Raw genomic sequence first — 26,512 nt, 5'->3', positions numbered from 1 at the left:
TATAGGTGATTTACTACTCTTTAGTTTGTCAATCTGATCTACTACATCTTCCAGATTCACTGTGATTTTGTTCAGTTCATCTGAATCACCACTGAAAACCACCTCCAGAACTGGTATCTCCCCAACATCCTCCTTAATAAACATGGAAGCAAAAAATTCATTTAGTCTTTCCACGTTGGCCTTATCTTCCCTAAATGCCCTTTTAACCACTTGATCATTTAACAGTCCAACAGACTCCCTCGCAGGTTTCCTGCTTTGGATATATTTTAAGAAGTTTTTATTGTGAGTTTTTGCCTCTCGGCCAATTTCATTGTAAATTCTCTCTTAGCCCATCTTATCAATATTTTACATTTAACTTGCCAATGCTTATGCTTTTTACTATTTTCTTCAGATGGATCCTTTTTCCAATTTTTGAAGAAAGAGGATATTTTAAATAAAAAAAAAACAAAACCAAAAAAAGCTTTCACCAAACTTTTTAACCATGTTGATAATCGTTTGGTCTTCCTTCCACCTTTCTTAAGGTGTGGAATAGATCTGAACTATGCTTCTAAGATGGTATTTTTAAACAATGTCCGCACACCTCTTGTACACCCTTAGCCATTGTACCTGCAGCTTTCACTTTGTTTCTAACCATTTTCCTTATTTTATCAAAGTTTCCCTTTTGAAAGCTTAGTGTTAGAGCTGCAGATTTACATATTTGTCCCCTTTTCCACTCATTAGTTCACTGCTGCCAAGTGGCCTCACCACCGTTACCCTCTCTCACAAAGTCCTGTGTTCCACTAAGAAATCTAAAATAGCTCCATCTCTCATTGGTTCCTGAACCAATTGCTCCATGAAGCAGTCATTTATTCTAGCCAGGGACTTTACCTCTCTAGCAAGTCCTGATGTTACATTTACTCAGTCAATATTGAAGTAATGGAAATCTCCCATTATTACCGCACTGCCAAATTGGTTAGCTTCCCTGATTTCTCAGCATTTCATCGTGCGTATTATTTTGGCCAGGTGGACAATAGTATACTCCTATTGCTATACTTTTACCTAACACATACAGGATTTCTACCCATAAAGATTCTACTGAGCATTTAATCTCTTGTATGATCTTTATCCTGTAGGACTCTATATCATCCTGGACATAAAGCGCCCCCCCCCCCCACCAAGTTGATCCTCCCTATCATTGCGATGTAATTTGTACCCTGGTGTAGTACTGTTCCACTGGTTATCCTCCTTCCACCAGGAAACAGAGTAGGATTAAATGGACAATTTTCTCAGTGGAAGGGAGTGGGAGTGGAGTGCCTCAGGGATCTGTAATGGGACCCTTACTTTTCAATATATTTATAAATGATCTAGAAAGAAATAAGACGAGTGAGATAATCAAATTTGCAGATGACACAAAATTGTTCAGAGTAGTTAAATCACAAGCAGATTGTGATAAATTGCAGGAAGACCTTGTGAGACTGGAAAATTGGGCAACCAAATGGCAGATGAAATTTAATGTGGATAAGTGCAAGGTGATGCATATAGGGAAAAATAACCCATGCTATAATTACACAATGTTGGGTTCCATATTAGGTGCTACAACCCAAGAAAGAGATCTAGATGTCATAGTGGATAACACATTGAAATCGTCGGTTCAGTGTGCTGCGGCAGTCAAAAAAGCAAACAGAATGTTGGGAATTATTAGAAAGGGAATGGTGAATAAAACGGAAAATATCATAATGCCTCTGTATCGCTCCATGGTGAGAGCGCACCTTGAATACTGTGTACAATTCTGGTCGCCGCATCTCAAAAAAAGATATAATTGCGATGGAGAAGGTACAGAGAAGGGCTACCAAAATGATAAGGGGAATGGAACAGCTCCCCTATGAGGAAAGACTAAAGAGGTTAGGACTTTTCAGCTTGGAGAAGAGACGGCTGAAGGGGGATATGATAGAGATGTTTAAAATTATGAGAGGTCTAGAACGGGTAGATGTGAATCGGTTATTTACTCTTTCGGATAATAGAAAGACTAGGGGGCACTCCATGAAGTTAGCATGGGGCACATTTAAAACTAATCGGAGAAAGTTCTTTTTTACTCAACGCACAATTAAACTCTGAAATTTGTTGCCAGAGGATGTAGTTAGTGCAGTTAGTATAGCTGTGTTTAAAAAAGGATTGGATAAGTTCTTGGAGGAGAAGTCCATTACCTGCTATTAAGTTCACTTAGAGAATAGCCACTGCCATTAGCAATGGTAACATGGAATAGACATAGTTTTTGGGTACTTGCCAGGTTCTTATGGCCTGAATTGGCTACTGTTGGAAACAGGATGCTGAGCTTGATGGATCCTTGGTCTGACCCAGTATGGCATTTTCTTATGTTCTTATGTCTCTGAGATGCCAATTAAGTCTCTCTCATCATTCACTGCTATACACTCCAACTCTCCCATCTTTCTTCTTAGACTCCTGGCATGGGCATACAGACATTTCAAAGTGTGTTTTTTGTTTGTATTAACAACCTGCTTTTCAGTTGATAAAGATAACTGAAGTGGCTGAAAGGCGTAATATAAATCCAAGAAATAAATGGCTGGGCTTTTATAGTGAAACTCCAAGAAATCTAATCAAGTAAGGAAAATTTCCTTTCAGACCTTCTAGCAGTAATAACCATGACCACAGGATCCTTCATAGAAACATCATGTCCTACAATTGGCAGGGACTCTGTGTGCTAAATAGAAGCAAATCATAGAAAAACACAAACATGATAGAATTCTTCTTCCAATTAAGGCACTAACAGTACCTAGGGGCACCAAAATCCTAAATACTCCATTTTTAATCACGTCCTCTGGCAGCAGATTCCACAGCTTAATTGTGCACAGAGTGACAGCTCAGGGGTTCAAAAACAAACTCCTTAGGATGGATCTTAGTATAATAAATGTTAAATTTTATAATTTCAGCAGATCCTCTTCAAATGTTGTGGCATCTAATGAAGAAACAAAAGACTGATGTCAACTCTTTTCTTACCTACTACCATTTTTTTTTGTTTGTTTAAATAAAGGCAAAGCCACAGACTTGGGAACAAGCCATCTCCTCTGCAGGAAATGGAATCTAATCTGAACCATAGTGAAGCCAAAATTGTCAGATCCTGTGATGAGTCATACCACTGACTACAACATAACCCACATCAAACATTACATCTTACTGTGGTTAAGAGGCATGCCTTCAATAATTATAAGAAACAGAATACTTTCTTTGCATGGAATTGAAAAAGGGGACTACCTTTTCTCCTGGCTGCAGATCTCCTAAAGGAATATCAGTCAACAAAGCAGGGTGCGAATCATCACAAATTTGTCTTCCATTAAGAGTAACATGAGTTTTGTGGGTCAGATTGGCATCCTGTCCTGTGTTAAAAGCAAAAGAAAACAATAAGAAAACGTAGAACATGACACGTCTCTGGTGCTCATTTTTTTTTCTTATTTGGCTTGGCAATTTATTTCAGCTCCTTTAGGCTTCCAGCATGAACTGGCCTCTACTGGAGTTTAAAGTGCCAGGGTTTTCCCCCCAAATCCTCGTCTCCTCCATTATCTAGCTCTATCATTGTAGCAACAGTCTTTGATAGAGGGAACATGGTGCGCAGACACTATAAATCTGGCCACTAGATTTAACTGAAGTACCATAGCACAGATTTAGTCCCATGGAGGTTATGAACTGACATGGTAGCATACACAGCCTCACCAGCTCAAGAAGAAGAAACTGAGGGCATGAGAATCAAAGGCAGATCACCCACACTGTCTCTGAACTAACTGAGCCATTAAAGAGCATGACCACATTCTCAGAGAGCCTGCCATCTCTTCCAGAATTCATCTAAAACAACCCTGGTGGTCTTCAAAATCTTCCAAGGGACTTCACATATTGACCTGCTTATACTTGGTACTCTCCCTCTACTCTTAATTATTATCACTGTTGATGGCAGAAGTCAAAGCAGGTGGAAACCCCAAATCACTGGTATACTTCAGAGGCAGTAATAGTGATTGGGACAAAACTTCAAAGTCCACAAAACTTGAATAGCTGTTCAAAGAGATGTTTTATTCATTTATAGAAACTAACATCTTAATGAATCATGTTCACGGAACCCCGAAACAGACCGTGTTTCAATTAACTGCGTCGGGAGGGACCAGATCTATAAATGGGAATGAAAACAAAAATTATTCAGAGTGGACCAAAAAACATGGCAAAACAAACACGCCTCAGCAAAGAATTAATGTAAATGCATTCAAAAAATTAAAATTAAATAAATTCAAAAGGGGACGCACATGGAAAACTATAGCGCACCGAATAAACTGCAGCAGAGGCGAGAACAAATGAGCCATGATGTGTGAATGTTAATTTTAAAAGGAAAAATGATAAACCATTATTTAAATGACAGAGATAAACGCTAGAAAAGGTACAGGCAGTTTCATACATAAACATAACATAAAAATGAAAAACAATCTCATACATATACAATATATAAGAAATATCTAAAGGAAAATTGGTTCTTACCTGCTAATTTTCGTTCCTGTAGTACCACGGATCAGTCCATGACAGTTGGGTTTTGCCTCCCCTCCAGCAGATGGAGACAGAGTAGATTTTGTGGACTCCATCCTAAAGCCCTGAGGTGCTACCTAGAATCTGCAGTATTACACTGTACCCAAGAAGAATAACCTATCGGAACTATAACTTTCACTCAACAACAACCTCCCCCCAAAGAGCAGAGGGAGTGTAGAATCATGGAACTTAATGAATTCAACCATGCCCATTTCCTGACCTTGAAAAAGGGGGCAGTGAAAAAAAAAATATTTGTAACTACCGACCGAGCAGACTTTCCGTTTTCTCCTGGGTGGGCGTCTGGACTGATCCATGGTACTACAGGAACGAAAACTAGCAGGTAAGAACCAACTTTCCTTTCCCTGTACATACCTGGATCAGTCCAGGACAGCTGGGATGTACCAAAACTTTCCTAACCAGGGTGGGACTGAGAGAGTCCCGCTCGGAGAACACTAGCTCCGAAGGAGCTGGGCTCTGGAGCCCGTGCATCAAGTCGATAATGCCTCGTGAAAGTATGCAGAGACTTCCATGTAGCCACCCTACAAATTTCCTGTGGAGACACCTGTTGACATTCCGCCTAGGACACCGCTTGCGAGTGAGTAGAGTGTGCCTTAAGACCGGATGGAATCGGACGACCCTGAACTAGATATGCCGAAACAATAGTCTCCTTTAACCATCGAGCGATCATAGCTCTGGAAGCCTTCTGACCCCTCCTGGGTCCACTCCACAGAACGAAGAGATGGTCCGAGAGAAGGAAACTGTTCATAACCTCCAGGTAACGCAACAGTACCATCTTAACGTCCAACTTGTGCAACTCCCTAGACTCTGGAGTAGAGGAATCTATACCCGCAAAGGAAGGGAGTTCCACTGACTGGTTCAAGTGAAAAGAGGACAACTTTCGGGAGAAAGGAGGGAACTGTCCTCAAGGAAACTCCTGCTTCCGAAATCCGTAAGAAAGGCTCTTACAAGGTCTGAAGCACGGACACCCGCCTCGCAGAAGAAATTGCTACAAGGAAAATGACCTTTAAGGTCAGATCCTTCAGGGTAACATTTCAACAGCTGCAATGCTCCCTTCGAAAGGGTGCGGAGGACCAAATTCAGCTTCCATGAGGGGCAAGTACTCTGGACCGGGGGACGCAGATGCTTAGCTCCTCTCAGAAAACGAGCCACATCTAGATGAGAAGCTAGCGCCACACCCTGCACCTTTCCGCGGAAACAGCCAAGAGCTGCTACCTGAATCTGCAGGGAATTGAACGCTAACCCTGCCTGTAAAAATTCTAGAACCTCCGGGATTGAAGCCCTATCCGGCTGTACCTTGTGAGCAAGACACCAAGACTCAAACACTCCCCAAACCCGAACGTCGGCTAACTCCCACTCCCCTGGATCTAACTGGTGGTGGCTAAGAAAATCCGCATGAACACTGTCCACCCCAGCAATGTGAGAGGCCGCTATCCGGGTCAGGTGGCTCTCTGCCCAGGTGATTAAGAGTCAAGCCTCCGCTGTCACTGGACGGTTCCGGTTCCGCCCTGGATCGGATATCAGAGTTATACCAATTAGATCATCAGGATTTTCTGGCCTATGCACAGGTCACTCACTTTGTGCGGTCTATCCAAAAATCAAACGCCCTCCGACCAGGCAGATCTCTGCTGTAATCTTATTTTTCAAACTGTGAACTGCTTACAGATACTATATCTAAAATTTATCAATTGTACTTTCCCCAGGAGGTTGAGACTTGCAAATTTATTACGCAATGGGAAGTGCAAGTTGTCATTACAGATGTTGAGCCAGTCTATAAACATATAGAACTGTATGTCAGTGCCAGAACAGATTAGGAAAATATCATCAATATATCTCTACCATGTGAACATAAAGGACCTGAACAAAGAGGAGCCCAAAAACAGGGATTCAAATTTAGCCCCATAAAAGCAGGCAATATCTAGGAATAGCATGGCGCCCTGATGCATCAAGTGTCCTATGGTTGTGATGCCCCTTCCCCGCCATAGTTTTAAGCGTTGGGTTTGGTAGCCTATAAGCATAAGTACATTATGCATGAGGGAAGTTTGATAGAAGTAGAAATGATTCCCAACCAACCGTCATCGGCTTTGCGCTCAAATGCGTAAAGTGACCTCCTGCGGCCAGGAAATACCCGTAACAGAGGCCAAATCATTGTAGATGGAAATATTGAGGCCCTGCCACTGCCAACTGGGGTTAGAGCACGCCATTTGGATGACGTCTTCTTTTACTTTAAAATTGTGAAATTTAATAATGATGTCCCATGGTTGGTTGTCCCATCTGGGTCCCAGTGCTTGATGAACGCGCTCAAGCTCAATCCCACACCCTTCTGTGCCCGCTTCACTAGTCACTCCACCAGTTGATAATAAATCCTTGCAGAGGGCCGTCGCTATCTGCATGCAATCCTTATACTGCTCAGTTTCAGGGACCCCGTGAATGCATAGGTTCGACCGTTGCGACCTGTTCGAGATCTTCGACTTTGTCAGCCATGGACTCGAAGTCTGAGGTCAGCTGTTTTGTTTGAGAAGTTAGCGTGTCCAGCATTGCTCCTTGGTTGTCCGCTCGGACGTCCAAATCGTCCACACGATGTTCCAAGGCATTTAAGTCCTCTTTCACTTCTGCAAAGGATGCCAATAACTCGGCCTTATGTGTTCTTAAATCCACGCATAGTTCCATGAACCAGCTTCTAATTTCGGTACGAGTCGGGTACAAGTCGGGTAATCCAAGTGGTGCGCACCTGTAAACTGGTCATCGGCTTGCTCAACCGCCTGATTTTCCTCAGCAGAGTCCTCTGCTTCCTCCTGCAGCTTTGCGGCCTGGTCCTCGCCCTCCGGCGGTAACTCCCCCACTATTTTACTAAACGAAAATTGTTTTAAGTCAATAGTTCTTTTGCAGGTGGTCATCTTGGCGGTTTCCTACGTCGATAAATTGTGTTTTGTTTTTTTTTAACAAGGGGCTGAATCTATGCAATTGAAATGCCTCTAAAAGTGGAATCGGGAGCGGAGCAGACGGATCAAGCAGTCATCTTACAGTGCTGCTCGGTAGCGCCCCAGCAGCCTAACTCCTCCTTTTACCTTTAGTCCTTACCCTTCCCTTTTCAACAATTCTCCACTACCTTCAGTCACATACAATTTGATATTCATTTTCTTACTTTCTCTGATATCTGAGATATATTTACACAGTCCTCACAATAAAAACATACAACTTCATCATAACAGGAAATGAAAGAACCTGAAGTGAAAAGCATTTACCTGGTTTTAAGCCAGCAGTAAGCTTGACATCTTTGATTATGGTTTTCTCCTGTGACTGCACGGTTACAAACAGGCAGTACATCTCATTAGTCAGGGCTGGTGGCTCATGCCGTAGCTGAACAGAAATCTTTGGAACTCTGGAAATTATCCTAGAAATGCAGAGATGAATATGAAAACTCTTTCAGGTTTGTTAGTTATCATGATTTAATTAAACAGTGCCTCTCTTCTGAGAGTTAGCGATGCTCTATAATCAAACCTCGGTAAACCTGCTGAAGCAGTGCAACTTTTCAGTGCTAGGGTCACAAATCAAACCTACATACCCGGCACATCTATCTACCAGTAAAATGGAACTAATTGTCCAACACATGCCATCATGGCTTGCTCCCCCCCACCACCGTTTTTGCCTCTACTATGGCTTTTTCACATATCCATTACCCATGCTGCAATGAAACAATTCCTTAGATTAAACCACATCCAATCTTATATCATGATCTTATTCCAAAGCTTCCTTTACATTTTTAGGTCATAAAATGAGAAGCTGGCACAATGACCCCCTGCCTTAAAGGACATAGCACTCCACAGTGAAGTCCTGCATCCTCTCTCTGAAGGTATGTGTGGAGGTAGGGCTAAAACTGCCAGCAAAATCTTGCATCTCTCCCTCCCCACCCAGGGCTGCAAACACTGCACATCAGGAATAAGTTTTATACCAAGTAGACTGAGTTACCCAACTGAAGAGGCCTCCCTGAGTTTGGGAACATCCATTAAGAGCAAATGAGCAATAGTGTCAAACAGACCTACGAAAAGGTGGGAGATAAAGGATTTGTGACATCACTCACTGTTTCACTGCTGCTGGCAGAAAAAGGATACTCCCAGCAACAGTGGAGAGCCCTCTTCCATGTACATTAGATACAATCAGTCTGGACCTGAAACTGATTCTTCATTTATGGTATCACATTTAATTGGCTGAACAATAAGCAGCCTTGAATTCTAAGCATGGAACTCTGCCTTGAACATTTTTGATGTGAGGTTCAATAGTAATAATGGCTCTCTTAATCTGGTAATTCCCATTAATATCCTGCTGGTTTACGGTTCTCCATAATATATTTTCTCTGCCTAACAGATCATTAATTGCCAGGAAAAGTACTCTGATATAGTAACATAGTAGATGTTGGCAGCATAAGACCCAAGTGGTTCATCCAGTTTGCCGAGCAAAATAATTTTTTTTGTATTTTATTCTTAAGGTAATTGCTGCTCTGTGCAGGTTGCCTCAGTCAATATGAATTACTCTTTTTCTTCATCTTAATCCTTTACCCACTAGGATCCTCTGCGTTTATCCATGCCCTTTTAAATTCCTTTACCATCTTTGTCCTCACTCAATTGGTTATTAAATGGTGCATAGAGATGATGTCAAATTCCCTCTTAAAAAATGTTTTTTGAGACATTTCCCTTTATTTTAGACTTTGCAAATAAAGGAGAAATTACTACTTACCTGATAACTTCCTTTCCTGTAAGGAAGGCAGGTCAATCTACTCAAGTGGGTTATGCACCCCTACCAGCAGATGGAGATGGAGTAAAAGCTGATGTCACAGACATAAAACCCTACCCCGACATCAGCCCACCAGTTTTCTCTGGAAAAGACAAACTGTGGACAAACTGGTTATACAAGAACATGATTATTAACAGTCAACCAGTCACACATCCACCCAATCCGGAAAACAGAGCTCAGCCAAAAGCATTAATGTGCACTAATCTCAAGAGCTGGTTATGATAAGGGGAATGGAACAGCTCCCCTATGAGGAAAGACTAAAGAGGTTAGGACTTTTCAGCTTGGAAAAGAGACGGCTGAGGGGGGATATGATAGAGATCTATAAAATCATGAGAGGTCTAGAATGGGTTAATGTGAATCAGTTATTTACTCTTTCGGATAGTAGAAAGACTAGGGGGCACTCCATGAAGTTAGCATGAGGCACATTTAAAACTAATCGGAGAAAGTTCTTTTATACTCGACGCACAATTAAACTCTGGTATTTGTTGCCAGAGGGTGGTTAGTGCAGTTAGTATAGCGGTGTTTAAAAAAGGATTGGATAAGTTCTTGGAGGAGAAGTCCATTACCTGCTATTAAGTTCACTTAGAGAATAGCCACTGCCATTAGCAATGGTTACATGGAATAGACTTAGTTTTTGGGTACTTGCCAGGTTCTTATGGCCTGGATTGGTCACTGTTGGAAACAGGATGCTGGGCTTGATGAACCCTTGGTCTGACCCAGTATGGCATTTTCTTATGTTCTTATGTCACCTACCAGTCCTTCAAAGAATGAACAGAACAGTCTGCATTGTCTGCAAGAAGGGGTGAAAGAAAAGCAAACAGGCAACAGAGGGTAGGTTGTGGATTGACCTGCCTTCCATAGAGGAGAGGAAATTATCAGGCAAGTAGTAATTTCTCCTTCCTCTGCACTCAGGTAGGTCAAGCCACACAAGTAGGATGTATCAAAGCTACTCCTGAACAGGGTAGGAGGCTGCTTGTGGTGTAGACAACACCGCACAAGTGAAGGCTGCATCCTTTGGAGCCCGAATGTCCAAGCGATAGCTTGGGAAGGTGTACAAGGAATATCCTATCACTGCCTAGGAAATCTTAGCAGGAGAAAATAACCAACTCTCCGCACATGATACCACCAGAGCTCTAGTGAAATGTACACTAAGTTACTTAGCGAAAGAAATCTTAGCATCTGAGCTATAGCTGCCCGCTTTGTCGGATTCCTTTATCTATCTTCACCATGAAGAATGAACAATAAATCCAACTATCTGAAAGAGCCAGAAAACTGCAAGTATCTTATCCGATGCTACTTGACACCCAAGGCACACAAAACACAAGACCCACTCTCATCACCTACCACCTCCAGTATGGGAAGAGGAATAGAGCGAGTCCATTGAAACTCCTGAAACCACTGTCAGCAAAAAGGAAGGCACAGTCTTAAAGTGTACTGCCTCCGCAGTCATGCACAAGCCAGCTTATGGCAAGAAGAAAACCCAACGTGCTAAATAGAGATTGCCACAAGAAAAATAAAAACACAGAACTGCCTACAAAGGTAAGTAGCTGCAAGAAACGTCCACACAGGGGACGAAAGGTGGAACCCACCAAAATCAAGACCAGATTAAGGTTCCGCAGCAGCACCAAGGGAGGCTGAAAATGGTTAACTCCCTTCAAGAACTGGGACACCTCTGGTCCAGCAAAGACTTGCCCTATGTTACAAGCGGGAATTGCTACCTGAACCTTCAGGGTAGAAAAGACCAAAATCTTTAAGCCAACCTTCTGGCAGGAAATTCCAAAAGGAAAGGAATTTCTCCCTGAGAGGATGAGGACCCCGCTTCTCACCCCAGGCCTGGAAAGTCTCCGATTCTAACATAAGCCAGAGAGATAGTACACTTTGCGGCAAGGAGCAAAGTGGAAATCACTGCCGAATAATAAACACAATTCAGCAACTGAAACCTCTCAAGGGCCAAACCATAAGGCAAAATCGATCTGAACAGTTGAGTGGAAGGGTCCCTGGGGCAACAGATATGTCCTGAACGACAGGCTGAGAGCACTGCCCACTAGAAGCTTCAGTAGATCAGCAAATACAGCCTCCAGAGCCAATCTGTAGATATCAGAAATATGAGCAGTCTGGCTAGCAATCTTGTGAAAGATGCTATCTTCCTGGCGGGAAGGCTTATAATATTCTATCCTATGGCCACACCTGAACGGAAGCACAGAAAGTTTGCACTCTCAGACTAACAACTGAATAATCGCGGTATCTTTGCGAGACTGGACATCGCTAATGTGTTAACATGAGTGGAAAGGCTTCTGCTCTGCCTAGATGAATGATGTAGACTGTCTAAGCATTGTCTGACAGTACTGTGACCGGAAGAGCTACCAACCGCTTGAAGAAGCACAAACATGCCAGTCAAAGTACACACATTCCCAGTTCCTGATAGGGAGCCCCATAACTCAGCAGGTTTGCATCTGATATGAGAATCATGCAACCCGGTGTCTCCAGGGAACTCTCCTCCCTGAGATGAACCACCTGTAGTCACCATTGAAACTGGACCCTCACTGGCAGAAGCAAGTGAAGCCATACTATGCACTCCTTCGACCGCAATGCCACTGGGAGAGCAACGTGAGCTGAAGAGGCCGCAAGTGTACTTAGTTACCAGAGACAATGTCTGACGTGGCAGCCATCAACCTCAGGAACTGAACAATTAATTCCTGATTGCGACTCTCCAGCAGAATCAGTCTGCCCTGCTCCACATCAGCCGCACGCTGAAATACTCCAGCGTCTGAGATTGTAAATTATCTAGATAAATGGCTCCTTTGCACAGAGATGCCAGTACTACACTTGTAAAAGGTTCATGTGCGCAACCACCAACCCCGAAGGACAATGCCTGAAAACTTCCTTAAGAATGATTGTGGCCCACAATTTTCTCTCTCTTTTTTTTTTTTTTAATTGCGATCTGGGAACAATCTGGGAACAAGCATGATGGCCTTAAAGTCCAACAGCCTCGGTAAGGTAGTCTCTATCGGCACTCTGTTCGGTAGACAGCTGCACAGAGAGATCATAGAAACATCCGGAGGAATTCCAGAGCATAGCCATCCCTCATGTCAAAGACAGTGGTCCAACTAATCTGGACCCACTTTCTCAGTAGGTAGGTGAGCCTTTGGACCTTCATTGTGAAGATCAAGGAGTTCCGGTACCAGAGGATGCCTCAAAAACGAAAAACCTAAAAGGTAATCTTGTGAAATTTGACCTAGAGACTGGAGCCACAGCTGGCATGTAGCCGCAGTCATGGAAGCCACCTGTCTAGCGGTCACCTGCACCATGTCACTGACCGCACCAGTTAAGAATGCGGTCCCCTCAGTTCTGTACCGAACCACCATCGAACCCTGTTCCTTGTTTGTCTCTAGACAGATACAACTAGTCCGCACTACCAGGGAGCAACAGGATGCAATCTGCAAATGCATCGCCATGGCTGCAAGATTTGCCTAAGGATAGTCTCAAACCTATCCTGAACATTGTGTAAAGCACCCTGGTTTTCGACCAAGGGGCACAATCCCACTAAAGCACACCTTCCAATGAAATTAGGTTCAGAGGCACTCCATTCAAGGACAATCAACTCTGAAATTGCACCCGAGGGGGAAAGAAAACATGATGCTTTTTGTAGGGTGACTTGTAAGGTGACCTCCTGCTGCACACCGGCAGTAAGTCCCAGTCATACCAAACATCTTCAGAGTATGAAAAAACAGACCTGGCAACTCGAGTCTATGAAAAACTTACATCAGAGTGTAATGTGATTCTAAATCCGGAGGAATCTCCCCTTCGTCCAGAAGGGAGAAACCCAAATCCCCGGAGGCATCCGCCATATCGTCAAGCACATCTTCCTGAACATTACTAGGACCGCATCACTGCAATGCTTGCACGCAGTGGCTGAAAAAAGTGGGAGCCCTGAGTCTCTGCTGGACGACCCTGCAGAAAAACCTGAAGACCCTGGGATTCCACCCAGGAAAGGGAGGATGGGTCCAACCTGGAGCCCACAGGCCCAAGACTAACACTGCTGGACTGACCCATATCTCTAGCAGATGTATCGGTCATGGGAAATCAAGAAGGAGATATATTCATTGTATTGCCTTCCGCCCCACCCCTCAGACTGAGGGATGGCCAGCGTCAACAAAAAACCATAGTAGGGGTGGGTTTGAGAGGGAAGGACTGCCTAACATACCTGGTGTTGGGGTAAGAGGTGCCTCAGTGCCCCGAAGTTTTTCTTGTCACATGACTTCTGCGACGCTGAGGGCGGACCTGGAAGCGGTCCTATAACATCGGGCCGCTCTACTCTCCCTGCGGGTTTGAGAGGAGAAGGACTGCCTAACATACCTGGTGTTAGGGTAAGAGGTGCCTCAGTGCTCCGGCTCTTCTGTTGATTTGACTAAAGAGGTCACCTTACCCTTCACAGACCCCACGTGAGGAAACAGGAAGAGACGACCAACTCAGCTAAGTCCCCTCCATTTTCTTTGACTTTTTATTTATTATGCCTCACTCAGCCCAGAAACGAAGGGCAAGAGAGAGAACTGTTATTGAAGGGGAACTAGCTAGTCCGGTATTGGGCCATATGGACGCCCATATCAGAAGGATTGCCATGAGACCGGGTGGAATTGTCGCCTGAGGGAATGCAGGAAGGCAATGCAAACCTTTGCGACCTTGAAATCTCATTATCCCCGGACAGTAGAGTACCCCCTGAAAACCCTGCTACTTCGAGATGTGAACCTATAGAGAACACCGTGTCATCCCTGAGAAAAAGTGATGACACAGAGGGTCCTCTGGAAACATCTGAGGTTCTAGTAGCAGAGAAAACTAGGAATCCTAGTGGGCTAGAAGGGAAAGTTATGAAAGGGGAGTCATCTCAAGAATCTGTTTTAGAAAGTGAAAAATTTGAAATGATACCTATTGTAAGGCCGCACACATTTTCATTAGAAGTTATATGGGAAACGCTTGTTTTAGATAAAAATGTATCTCTCCAATTAAAACCAACAGTTAAAAACATGGAAAAGATAGAAATTAGAGTGAATAAAATAATCAGTGATGATTTAAAGAGAGATTTGGAGATTGAAAGAAATTCTCAAGAAGTGAAAATATTAAATAATCAAAATGGATTGATAATGAAGGAAAATCAATTTTTGACTAGAAAAATGGAAAATTTAGAAAACCAATTAAGGAGTAATAACTTAAGACTAATAAATTTTCCTAAAGTGCTGAAAAGAATTTTCCTAAAGTGCTGAAAAGAATACGACCCCTCTTCCACACACATGACTTCAGAACAATCCTACAATCAATCATTTTCGCAAAGCTGGACTATTGTAACACCATCATGCTTGGTCTCCCTTCATCACACACCAAACCATTACAAATGGTCCAAAACGCCTCCGCCCGTATACTCACCAACACCAGGAGAAGAGAACACATAACACCTATCTTGATGGACCTCCATTGGCTGCCCATCCACTTCAGAATAATCTACAAGGCCATTCTCACCATTTTCAAAAACATCCATCAATTAGCCCCAATCGATCTACATATCCCCCTCCAATTACACCATTCCACAAGACCGAAAAGAGATGCTTACAAAGGATCACTTCAAGTACCTCCAGCCAAGACTACCAGACACATCACGCTCAGAGATCGGGCATTCTCCACAGCCGGTCCAACATTATGGAACTCCATTCCCCCGGATCTTAGAATGGAACCCAACATCTCAACATTCAAGAAAAGACTCAAGACGTGGCTGTTCACGCAGGCCTTTCCTAACTCCAATTCCATCTAACTTCCTTCTTTCAACACGCTCCGCTAGCATTAGCGTTAATAGCCACCTCTTACAATGTTATTTATACTTATATATAACTATCTGATCTTCATTTCCCTTCTCATTCCAAGTTATTGTTTTCCTTGTTATATGTAACTGCTTTTCTGCACTATTGTTTAAATGGTAATTGTTTAAATGTTTAAATGGTAAAGTTTATTATAATTACACCCCTGTTTCTTGTGAACCAGCATGATGGGACCACCGTCTTGAATGTTGGTATATAAAAAAGTTAAATAAATAAATAAATAAATAAAATGGAAAGATTGTCAGCTAAGGAAATGTGGAATAAATTCACATTAGAATTTTTAAAAATTCCACAGCAAGTGTTACCCCCATTATCTCAAGTATATTATGCACCTTCTATGAAAAAAACATCTGAAAATGTAGACAATTATCAAACTTTGAAACCTTTGAATGTCACTGATATTCTTGAATCTACTGGTTTGGAAGAAGCCCAACCTGCTACAATGACAATATCTTTTTTTATTAAGATCGGATAAAGAATGGGTTAAAAAACTTTTTTTTCGTAATATTAAAGAAAAAGTTTGTCAGATGGAGGTAAGAATATTTCCTGACGTAACAAAGGAAACTCAAACAAGGAGGAAGGAATTTCTCGCAGTAAAGCCAAAATTGTTGCAAATGGGTGCAATATTTAAGTTAAAATACCCATGAAAGTGTAATATTGTATACCAAAAGATGAAATATTGTTTTTTTTCAACCGTCACATTTGTATAGATTTATAACTGAAAAACAAACTACAGAAACTATAGGTAACACCCCAATTGAAATAGCTGAAAACTCTATGAAATAGATAAATGGTTATCCTAGTTAGGCCGTCTGTTATTTCCTAGTTTATTATTTTCTCCTGATTGTTATGCCTTCAATATATGTGTAATCTTTCCTCACGCTTTGAGGACTTAGAAATGGCAGATGAATTCTATCCCCTTTCTTTTTCCTGTTGGTATAAGAATGAGGCCTATTGTACTTATGCCAGACATGTAATCAAGAAATGCTTGATTGTAAAATTGAAAATCCTGAGAAATAAAATAATAAAAAAAAACCATAGTAGGTAAATCATCCTGTCCAACTAGTGCTGACAGACACAGAGAAAGTAATGGCTCCATTGCCCTTATGTAGCAAGCTGCATAAATGTAATTATACTGATACATACAGTGCAAACTGTCTTTATATGACTTCATTACAACAGGTTCCTTTAAAGATTCCTTTGAAAACAGATTGTCCGGAAAGCACCCCCAATGGGGCTTGAATTAGCACTGGCGGCAAGGTTGAGGACTAGAGTCTTAATTTCTAGGCTAGCCTAGTTAGATGCTGAAACCCCTATGTCCCCAGCACCATAACCATTCCGGGAGAACATACACCATCACATGCCTGCAAAGAGCTATGGTTCCATACAGTAAGCACATAAATAGTGTGCACTGAGACAGCATAAGCCCAAACAGAATGTGCCCATACCGATTGCACTCAAATAGTATGCGCCGAAATAGAATACACCCAGACAGGATGCGCTCAAATATTACGCACCTAAACAAAGCAAGAATGCGCTCAGGAGGCATTCAGATAGTAGGTGCTTAGATGGTGTGCACTCAGTTATGTGCTCAGACAGTGTACGCTCAAAACAGTATGTGCTTGTACGAAAGCCCCTGCTCTATATAGGCCATGGTCTTACACACACAACTGGCACGTTCACGTCGGTGCACTGTTGCGTGGTGCGTACACCCAACCAGCACGGTCAAACCATGCCACTGTGGCCCTCCACAAGGCTGAAGAAAATTGAGCCTTACAATCGGGGCCTAGCCAAAGGCAGCTCAACCTGCCAAAGTCCGCAGCACCCGCTCTACACTAAACTCTGAGGAAAATGAAAGGGAAGAGGGGAAAGGACGCCAAACATTCAGGGAAAGAGAACCACTAAGGATATGAAAAAAATCTCCCTAAACAATCTTCTCTTCCTTTTTTTTTTTGGTGTACCCGAGCTCTGCCCTCCTGGTTGAGAACACGAATGGGACTCCAGTTATGGGGGGAGAGGGCACAATCCGTTACCACCGAGCACCCCCTCTGGCTCCAACCACTTAAATCCATGCCTGAGGCAGGCTCCCGGACTGAAAATGCTCAAATTAAGGAGGTGTTATCTCAGGAGCTCAAGTAGTGTTTGAAAATTCTTCCTTGTGTGTACCCAGATCAGTGCTGACTCCTGGGTTTTGCCTCCAGTCAGAGAAAGTTTTACCGACACTGCTACATAACCTTGTGTGCCACCTGCATTTCCTCAGTATTTCTCTGTCTCCAGTAGATGGTGCAAGAACTGCAGTCTGGAAATGATTGATTTTTTTTTTTTTTTTAATTTTGGAGCCTTCTTCAGAGGGGGGATTTTGGATCCTAGTGGATACTTCCCTGTCTGGTTGAGGTGAACGAGTTGGGGGTTGGTAGCCCTTTTGTATGTTTGATCCTTGCACCAAGTGGGGTGTAAATCTGGTGGTCCAGATCCTCCCCTTCATGAGGCTGCTGATGCAGCTGCAGGCTCACAGACATTTTCTTTTGAAGCAGCCTATTCCTTTGACAGCTCTATTTTCCAGCCTGGAAAGGAAGCTTCAAAAAGTTGAAATAAATAAATAAATAAAATACAGCGGTACTTTGCAGACAACTTCCTTCTTGGTGATTATGGCGGTTGCAGTGCTCATATTTTGTAGTGGCTGAGTCTGTCTGTCTGTTTGCTGCTCGGACGTAAGCTGTCCTCCGTGATCGCTATGGGACATGGGTTGGTTTGCCGTGCATGTGGCTGGGCGTGTTCACGGCTTAACAAACAAGGGCTGTGCTTCGGCTGTTTGGCAGGCGATGAGGGTTTGTCTGACGGCCGGGTGAGCAGTAAGAGGCAACGGCTGGCCTCCGCTTTGGTTCCTATAGCGCATCGAGGCTTGCGAAGGGGTGAGGATCCCTTTCCGCTCAGCGCGGGAATGGAGGTAATCTTGGATTCTTTTATAGTCATTCCCGTGCTGATTGGGGGGGGGGGGGGGGGGGGATGTTCCTCCACGACTGTTCCCAGCATGTTCAGGATCTGGAGGGGATCAGAGGGGTTCGGATGGGGAAAAAATTCCTCTTATGCCCCTTCCTGAAGCCTCTTCATCTTTGGCTGGGGCCTCAAAACTTTTTTCTGGCAATTTTGTTTTGCTGCTGTATGAAGCCTATTTGGCTAAGCAGCAGACGACGTCATCCAGTTTTGAATCTCAGATCCGGCCGTCTGAGGGGCGTTTTATGGGGTCCAAGCCTGATCAGTCCGAAAGAAGATGCACGTCCCTTGTCCAGCGGTTGTTAGTTCCTGCTTATGGGGGAGGACACGTTGGGGGATGAGTCTGAGGACTTGGATGATGCCCCAGTGGGGGCAGGGAAACTTACTGGGCATGAGTTACCAATTGATCCAGATGCAGGAGGCACTGATCAGGTAAATGATCCAGAGGATATTCCAGTCTTTGAGGGTGATGATCCTAAGGTGGTCCATCTCTTTCGCAGCTTATGGTCAAGGTGCCTCAGGAAGATTCTTATTTGGAAGGGTCTGATCCGGTCCTGGATGGGCTGAGGGTCCAGCGAGAGCCTTTCCATACCACAAGTCTGTGAAAAAGCTTGTTGATAGGGAGTGGGGGACTTCCGAAGCAGGCTTGAAGGTAGGGAGGGCTATGGCGAAGCTTTATCCCTTACCCGAGCAGACATTGGAGCTTTTCACCTTTCCTAAGGTCGATACTGTGGTTTCGGCAATTACTAAAAAGATAACTATTCCTGTTGCTGGGTCCACAGCATTGAAGGATGTTCAGGATCGAAAATTGGAGATACTCATTAAGAGGATCTTTGAGATGTCAGCCCTGAGCCTATGGGCTGCTATTTGTACTAGTTTTATGCAGCAGGCTTTCTACACTGGGTTCAAAACCTGCAGGAAAATCAGTCAACCTCTGGTGAGGAGGCAAGCAGGACTGAGCATATAGAGGTGACTGTTGCTTATGGGGCAGATGCTTCATATGACTTGGTAAGGACAACTCGAATTATGGTGTCTACAGTATCAGCCAAGAGGTTGTAATGGTTGTGTAACTGGTCAGTGGATGTAACCTCAAATCTCAGTTGGGGTCTCTGACTTTCAAGACTGATTCTTGTTTGAGGAGGTCCTGGAGCAGTTGATGAACAATTTGGGCGAGAATAAGGTGCACAGGTTGCCAGAGGATAAACTTGAGGGCAAGAGGTTTTTTTCAGGCTCGGACCAGCTTTCGGGATAACAGGAGGTCTCGTCTGGCGAGGGGAATGCCGGGTCCACAGAAGCAATTCTCCCTCCGGGGACAGTCCTGGGTCAGTCCTTTTGGGTGGGCCGAAGACCCTTCTAGGACGCCACGGGTAGCAGCACAGCTGGAGTTAAGTCCTTGCAATGAGGTGAGGCTGGTCTACTTCGTTGTTCCTGTCATAGGTCGTCGCTTGGCGAGATTTTATGGGGAGTGGATTAAAATTACTCAGGATCAGTGGGTAAGAGACAGCTATGCGTTAGAATTTGCTCGACCAGTCCAAGATTTGTTTCTGGTTTCCCCTTGCAGGTCCTTACACAAGCAACTCATGGTTTAGGAAACGCTGGACTGGGTACAGAAGCTAGGGGCGATAATTCCGGTTCCCCGCAAGGAGCAAGGTATGAAAAGGGATTCCATTTACTTCATCATTCCGAAGAAGGAAGGCACTTTTTGGCCAAGTCTGGATTTCAAAAGGGTAAATGCAGCGCTCAAGGTACCGCGTTTCCGAATGGAGACCCTGAGGTCTGTTATAGCAGCAGTTTGCAAAGGCGAGTTCCTGGCTTCTCTACATCTGACGGAGGTGTATCTACACATACCCATTCATCCAGAACATCAGCAGTTTCTGTGGTTCATGGTTCTGGGTCAGCATTTTCAGTTTCAGCCACTTCCCTTCCGGTTGGCCACGGCGCCTTGCACCTTCACCAAGGTTATGATGGTGGTGGTGGTGGTGATGACTTTGCGTCAGGAAGGAGTTCTGGTGCATCCATATCTAGATGACTGGCTTATCAGAGCTGTCAGAGGATCTTTGTCGCCAGTCGGTTCAGAAAGTGATTGGAATTCGAGTCACTCGGCTGGGTAGTGAATTTGATGAAGAGTCACCTGGTTCAGATACAGCTCCTGGAATATCTGGGAACTTGGTTCATCACTCGGCCTGGAAATGTGTTTCTTACTGAGGAGCATGTTCAGAAGCTAGAGGCAGATTTGGCGTTTATTGGGGTTGCTGATGCTCAAGGTCTGGGATTATTTGCAGGTTCTTGGCTCAATGGCTTCAACCCTGGAGTCAGTGGAATGGGCGTTCGCTCATATGAGATCCTTACAGAGGGCTCTTCTGGCTTGGTAGAACCCGCTCTTGGAGGAATTTCATCACCCCTTGCCGCTCGAGGGCATCTCATGGGACAGACTGTCTTGGTGACTTCTAAATTCCAATCTGGCTTGTGGTGTAGAGCTCAAGTTTCCAGATAGACTGGTTGGGGAGCTGTTTGTCAGCAGCAATCGACTCAAGGCTGCTGGTCTGTGAAAGAGGCTTCCTGGTCTATCAATCAGTTAGAGACCAGAGCGATGCACTTAGCCTTATGTGCATTTCTGCCGTTGGTGAAACGTCGGTTGGTGAGGGTTGTGTCGGACAATGTGATGACGGTAGCCTATATCAATCAGCAGGGCGGAACCAAGAGTTGAGCAGTGGCCCAGGAGGCCCAAGAGTTGATACTTTACGCAGAGCAGTACCTGGAGTGGATAGTGGCATCGCACATCACAGGGGTCGAAAACGTCCAAGCGGATTTTTCAAGTCGCAGATTGCTAGATCCAGAGGAGTGGGAGCTGTCTGAGACAGTGACGCAGCTCATCCATGAGAGATGGGGCTCCTCCTACGTGGATCTAATGGCGACTTGCCAGAATATCACGGCATTTCATTTTTCAGTCAGAGAAGGAAACATGGGGCCAAGGGCGTTGATGCTCTGGTGGTTCCTTGGCCTCAGGAAGTTCTGCTTTACATCTTTCCTCCTTGGCCACTCATAGATAAGGTGTTGCAATGGATAGAGAGGACATCATGATGAAGTAGTGCTGGTAGCTCCAGAGTGGCCGCATCGCCCGTGGTTTGTGGATCTAGTCAACTTGGCTGTGAACGGTCCGATACGCTTCGGACATCTATCAGGCCGCCTTCATCAGGGACCCATATTTTCAAAACCAGGCTGCTTACTTTTGTCTAGCAGCATAGACTTTGAGAGGCGGTGATTGAGACGCAAGGATTATCCCGAGGCAGTTATTGCTATGCTGTTACAGGCTAGAAGAAAATCTCTTTTGTATGTGAGGTTCTGGAAGGTTTTTGAGTCCTGGTTTATCACTAACAGAGTCCAGGCTCTAAAATCTATGGTGTCTGACATTTTATCTTTTCCAAAAGATGGTTTGAGTCAAGGGGTTAGCTTTAAACTCTCTTAAGGTCCAAGTGGCTGCTCTAGGTTGCCTATGAAGCAAGGTTGAGGGTTCCTCTTTGTCATCTCATTCGGATGTGGTTCGGTTTCTCCAGCGGGGGGGGGGGGGGGGGGGGGGTGTGTGTAAAGAATTTGCATCCGCCGGTATGAAGTTTGTCCATCCTGGAATCTTAACCTTGTCCTCGGGGGTTTGTGTGAGGCTCTCTTTGAACCACTCAGGAGAGCAACTCTTAAGGATTTGACCATTACAGTTGTTTTTCTGGGGGCTATATGTTCAGCTAGGAGAATATCACAGTTGCAGGCTTTGTCTTGCCATGATGCATTCCTTTAGATTTCTGACTTGGGGGTGTCGTTGCGGACGGTACCTTCCTTTTTACCAAAGGTGGTATTGGCATTTCATGTGAATCATATAGTGGAGCTTCCAGCTTTTTCCCGAGATGGATGCTTCTGCTGCTCACATGAGGGAGCTTAAGTTTTTGGATGTACGCAGGGCGTTGAGATATCTCAGGGTAACAAATGACTTTAGAAGGTCAGATTATCTCTTTGTTTTATGGAGCGGTCCGAAAAGAGGTTTTCAGGCATCTAAGGCTACTATTGCTGTGGTGGCTCAAGGAGGCCATTGGGTTGACTTACATATCTAAAGTCGTCTGCTTCCTGAGGGTTTGCGTGCTCATTCTACGCATTCTCAAGCAGCCTCGTGGGCGGAGATTCAGATAGTTTATCCGCAGGAAATTTGCAGGGCAGCAACTTGGAAGTCTCTGCATACTTTTGCAAGGCACTATCATTTGGATGTGGGAGATACAGGGTCCCAATCTTTTGGCGAGAGTGTTTTGCGAGTGGGCCTGCCCAGGTCCCACCCTGGGCAGGCCCACTTGGTACATCCCAAGAATCTAGACTGATCTGGGCACTTACAGGGAAAGGAAAATTGGTTCTTATTTGCTAATTTTCATTCCTGTAGTACCACAGATCAGTCCAGAATCCACTCGATCTGTAGAGGGGAAGAATTGTCTACTCATTCTCTTTTCTTGGTTTAGAATGCAGACTTGTTGAAAAAAAAAATTTGGTGGGTTTTGTTTGTTGATTTTTAAACTTGGGTACAGGTCAATACTGAGGAACTGCAGGTGGCACACAAGGTTATGTAGCAGTGTCAGTAAAACTTTCTCTGTCTCCATCCTCTGGCAGGGAAGCAAAACCCAGTAATCAGGACTGATCTGTGGTACTACAGCAGCGTTTCTCAACTGGTGTGTCGCGACACACTAGTGTGTCGCCAAACACCAGTAGGTGTGTCGCGTCTCCCAGTATCCCACTACCCGTTGCACTCCCCTTCTCCTTTTTTCCAGCCCCCGCGGGCCAATTGGAAGCCTCCTTTCTTCCTACCCCCATTGCCCAACAGAAAGCCTCCTTCATTCTGCCTGCCCCAGCGCAGGCCAATCGGAAACCTTTGATTGGCTGGTGAGGCAGGCATAGTCTAGCCCAGGGGTGGCATGGGAGAAATAGTTTCGAACTCCGACAAAGCAAGGCCTGGGTGAGGGCTGGTGTGTGTGCGTGTGTGAATGAGCGCCTGGGTGAGGGCTGGTGTGTGTGGGTGTGAATGAGCGCCTGGGTGAGGGCTGGTGTGTGTGGGTGTGAATGGAAGCCTGGCTGAGACCATGAGTGTGATTGAGAGAGAGACTTGTCAGGAAGATGACAAGTGTGCATATGGGAGAGAGAGAGAGAGAGAGAGAGACTGGTCAGGAAGATGACAAGTGTGCATATGGGAGAGAGAGAGAGAGAGAGAGAGACTGGTCAGGAAGATGACAAGTGTGCATATGGGAGAGAGAGAGAGAGAGAGAGACTGGTCAGGAAGATGACAAGTGTGCATATGGGAGAGAGAGAGAGAGAGAGAGAGACTGGTCAGGAAGATGACAAGTGTGCATATGGGAGAGAGAGAGAGAGAGAGAGAGACTGGTCAGGAAGATGACAAGTGTGCATATGGGAGAGAGAGAGAGAGAGAGAGAGACTGGTCAGGAAGATGACAAGTGTGCATATGGGAGAGAGAGAAGCCTGGGTAAGAAGCTGAGTGTGAATGGGTGCGAGACCATGAGTGTGATTGAGAGAGAGAGACTGGTCAGGAAGATGACAAGTGTGCATATGGGAGAGAGAGAGAGACTGGTCAGGGAAGATGACAAGTGTGCATATGGGAGAGAGAGAGAGAGACTGGTCAGGAAGATGACAAGTGTGCATATGGGAGAGAGAGAGAGACTGGTCAGGAAGATGACAAGTGTGCATATGGGAGAGAGAGAGAGACTGGTCAGGAAGATGACAAGTGTGCATATGGGAGAGAGAGAGAGAGACTGGTCAGGAAGATGACAAGTGTGCATATGGGAGAGAGAGAGAGAGACTGGTCAGGAAGATGACAAGTGTGCATATGGGAGAGAGAGAGAGAGACTGGTCAGGAAGATGACAAGTGTGCATATGGGAGAGAGAGAGAGACTGGTCAGGAAGATGACAAGTGTGCATATGGGAGAGAGAGAGAGACTGGTCAGGAAGATGACAAGTGTGAGAGAGACGTGTGTGTGTGTGTGTGTGTGTGTGTGTGTGTGTGTCTGTCTGTCTGTCTGTCTCTGGTTGTGGGCACTGTGAGGACAGAGCTTCAGCAGCCCTTGCTGCTTCTGGTGAGTTCTATTGGCCTGGAAGGGAAAGGAGTAGGAGAGTTGCTGGAGAGGGTAAGTAAAGGTGGCTTTTTAAATTTATTTTTCTTGATTGACTGCCATTTTAATTATTGGGTATTATGCGATGTCTGCTGTTTTGAAATATTTTATTGATATTTGGACATGTTTTAATAATTTTTATGAGTTTTTAATTGTTGGATATTATTCTGTTGAGCAGCTGTTTTGTAACATTTTTAGTATAACTTTACAATTATTTCTGTGTGGGGCTCTATAGCAGCTTGGCTTATTCTGTTTTCCAAATAGGAAATGTATTAGTGTTTAGGGCCTGGTTTAATAGTTGTATTTCTTAGATGGGATCGTCACTTTTTTTATTTATTTATTTATTTATTTATTTAAAGGGGGTTTTTTTACCAACATTTGTAGGTACATCTGTTTTAGTGTGTTCCATAATACACGTGTAACTTTGTGCGGGTTAGTCTATGTGCATTATTGCAAATCCTGAGAGTCTGTTAGGTGCTATATTTCTCTTTCCATTTCTCCAGGTTCGCACTGCATGCAGAGTGGCTTTTTTAGTTTTCCATTCCAGTTTGTCGCCATATTTATAATTTGTGGTTTTTCTGTACTTGGTGAAGGGTGTGTGACCGAGGTGAGGTATTTTACTAGCATGTAGGCATTTGTATCAATCTTATTTGTTGTGTTTTCTCAATAGGATATGCATTAGTGGTAAATTACTGTCTTTTCATAAGGAAGGCTATTGTGCCTGGTAGTAAAAGGAGATTGTTTTGCTTTTACTGGGATGTCATCAGAACCAGAATATCTTTTTTGTACGGCGAGTTGTACAGGGTATTGCCCTAGATCTGCTCTGCACTCATTGCTGGGGGTTGAGGGAATTCCTGTGGATGCAGAGTGCATGTTTACAATTAGCCCCGTGATGGTCACATGTTCAGTATGTCATGCATATGAGAACCATCTGTCAAGTGTGTCCCGGCCAAAAAAAAGGTTGAGAACCACTGTACTACAGGAAAGGAAAATTAGTTTCTTACCTAATAATTTTCGTTCCTGTAGTACCACGGATCACAGGAATGAAAATTAGCAGGTAAGAACCAATTTTCCTTTCCATCTTCTCCTATCATTAATTTTTTTTTTTTTACCACAGGCAATCCCCAGAAGGGAAATGCATGCCCACCATCTGCTGGAAATTGAGAATACTGAGGGGCTGATATCGGGGCAGAGCTATATGTCCGTGACGTCAGCTTTTACTCCGTCTCCATCTGCTGGTAGAGGTGCATAATCCACTTGTGTGGACTGAGGAACCTGAATGCAGAGGAAGTATTCATTTTAATTCTGTTCCCCATGTACACATGTACCAATATCTCTGGAAATGGTTTTATACAGTTACAATACTAAAAGATATTTTTCTTAGCCTCTGCTCACATGGTGCTTGCTTGAATAGTCACACTGTCCCAGCAAACCTCGTTCTCTGGAAGCTTAGGTCTCCGTTTGAAGGAACGGGCAGCTTGCAATGCCTCTTGAGGAGATGCTGCATCTCCACCACCTCCATGCCAATTTAGAATCACACACCTGCCAGTCTCGCTGCCCAGAATAAGATCCACCGAGGTGATCTGAAAAAAGTCCGGACACAAAGTGTGCAATTAAATAATTCCTATATTCATGTACACAACCGCCCTCCACCCCCACCAGTATTCACCATCATGCCCTTCCTGAGTCCAAAATCTGCACACTTCTAAAATTCCTAATAAACTAACCTCTATTTTCTTTCCTACATCCTCTGTTTTAGCAACAAATTTAAATGTGAACTTTCTAGTTTTTCCAGGAACTAGACAGACTGTTCCCTGTGAGGACTGCTCCAGAATATCACTTGACTGATAGGCTTCCTCCACGATGCAGTACTGATTGTATTCCTGCAACAGAACACACAAAACACAAATTAAATGGCAAACTTCTTACCATTCAGTACAGTTTCGTTATGACATTTAGGGTATATTTTCAACAGAAAATTCCTAAAGTGCACAAGAGGGAGCCCAAAATTATAATATTTTATTTATTTATTTTATTTATTTTATTTTATATACCGGCAACCGTTTGCACATCGTGCCGGTTTACAAGTAACTTATAAACAAGGAATATATAGGCGAGGCCTTTACAAAGAACAATATG

General features: G+C 44.1%; 1 protein-coding gene across 10 annotated transcripts in view; it reads right to left on the bottom strand.

Moving 5' to 3' along the window:
• TRAPPC11 (trafficking protein particle complex 11) overlaps nt 1–26,512 on the bottom strand; it is a 203,426-nt gene that overhangs the window by 74,134 nt on the left and 102,780 nt on the right. For all 10 annotated transcript variants that reach the window (XM_029583298.1, XM_029582652.1, XM_029582739.1 and 7 more), the window contains 4 exons: nt 26,101–26,256; nt 25,769–25,956; nt 7,821–7,969; nt 3,250–3,371 (listed from right to left, as the gene is read on the bottom strand). In XM_029583298.1, the coding sequence (XP_029439158.1) occupies nt 3,250–3,371; nt 7,821–7,969; nt 25,769–25,956; nt 26,101–26,256 (615 nt within the window). The remainder of the gene's footprint in view (nt 1–3,249; nt 3,372–7,820; nt 7,970–25,768; nt 25,957–26,100; nt 26,257–26,512) is intronic.

Source organism: Rhinatrema bivittatum, chromosome 1 (assembly GCF_901001135.1).
Source record: "Rhinatrema bivittatum chromosome 1, aRhiBiv1.1, whole genome shotgun sequence".
NCBI lineage: Eukaryota > Metazoa > Chordata > Amphibia > Gymnophiona > Rhinatrematidae > Rhinatrema > Rhinatrema bivittatum.
This window is presented reverse-complemented; position numbering and strand designations above follow the sequence as displayed.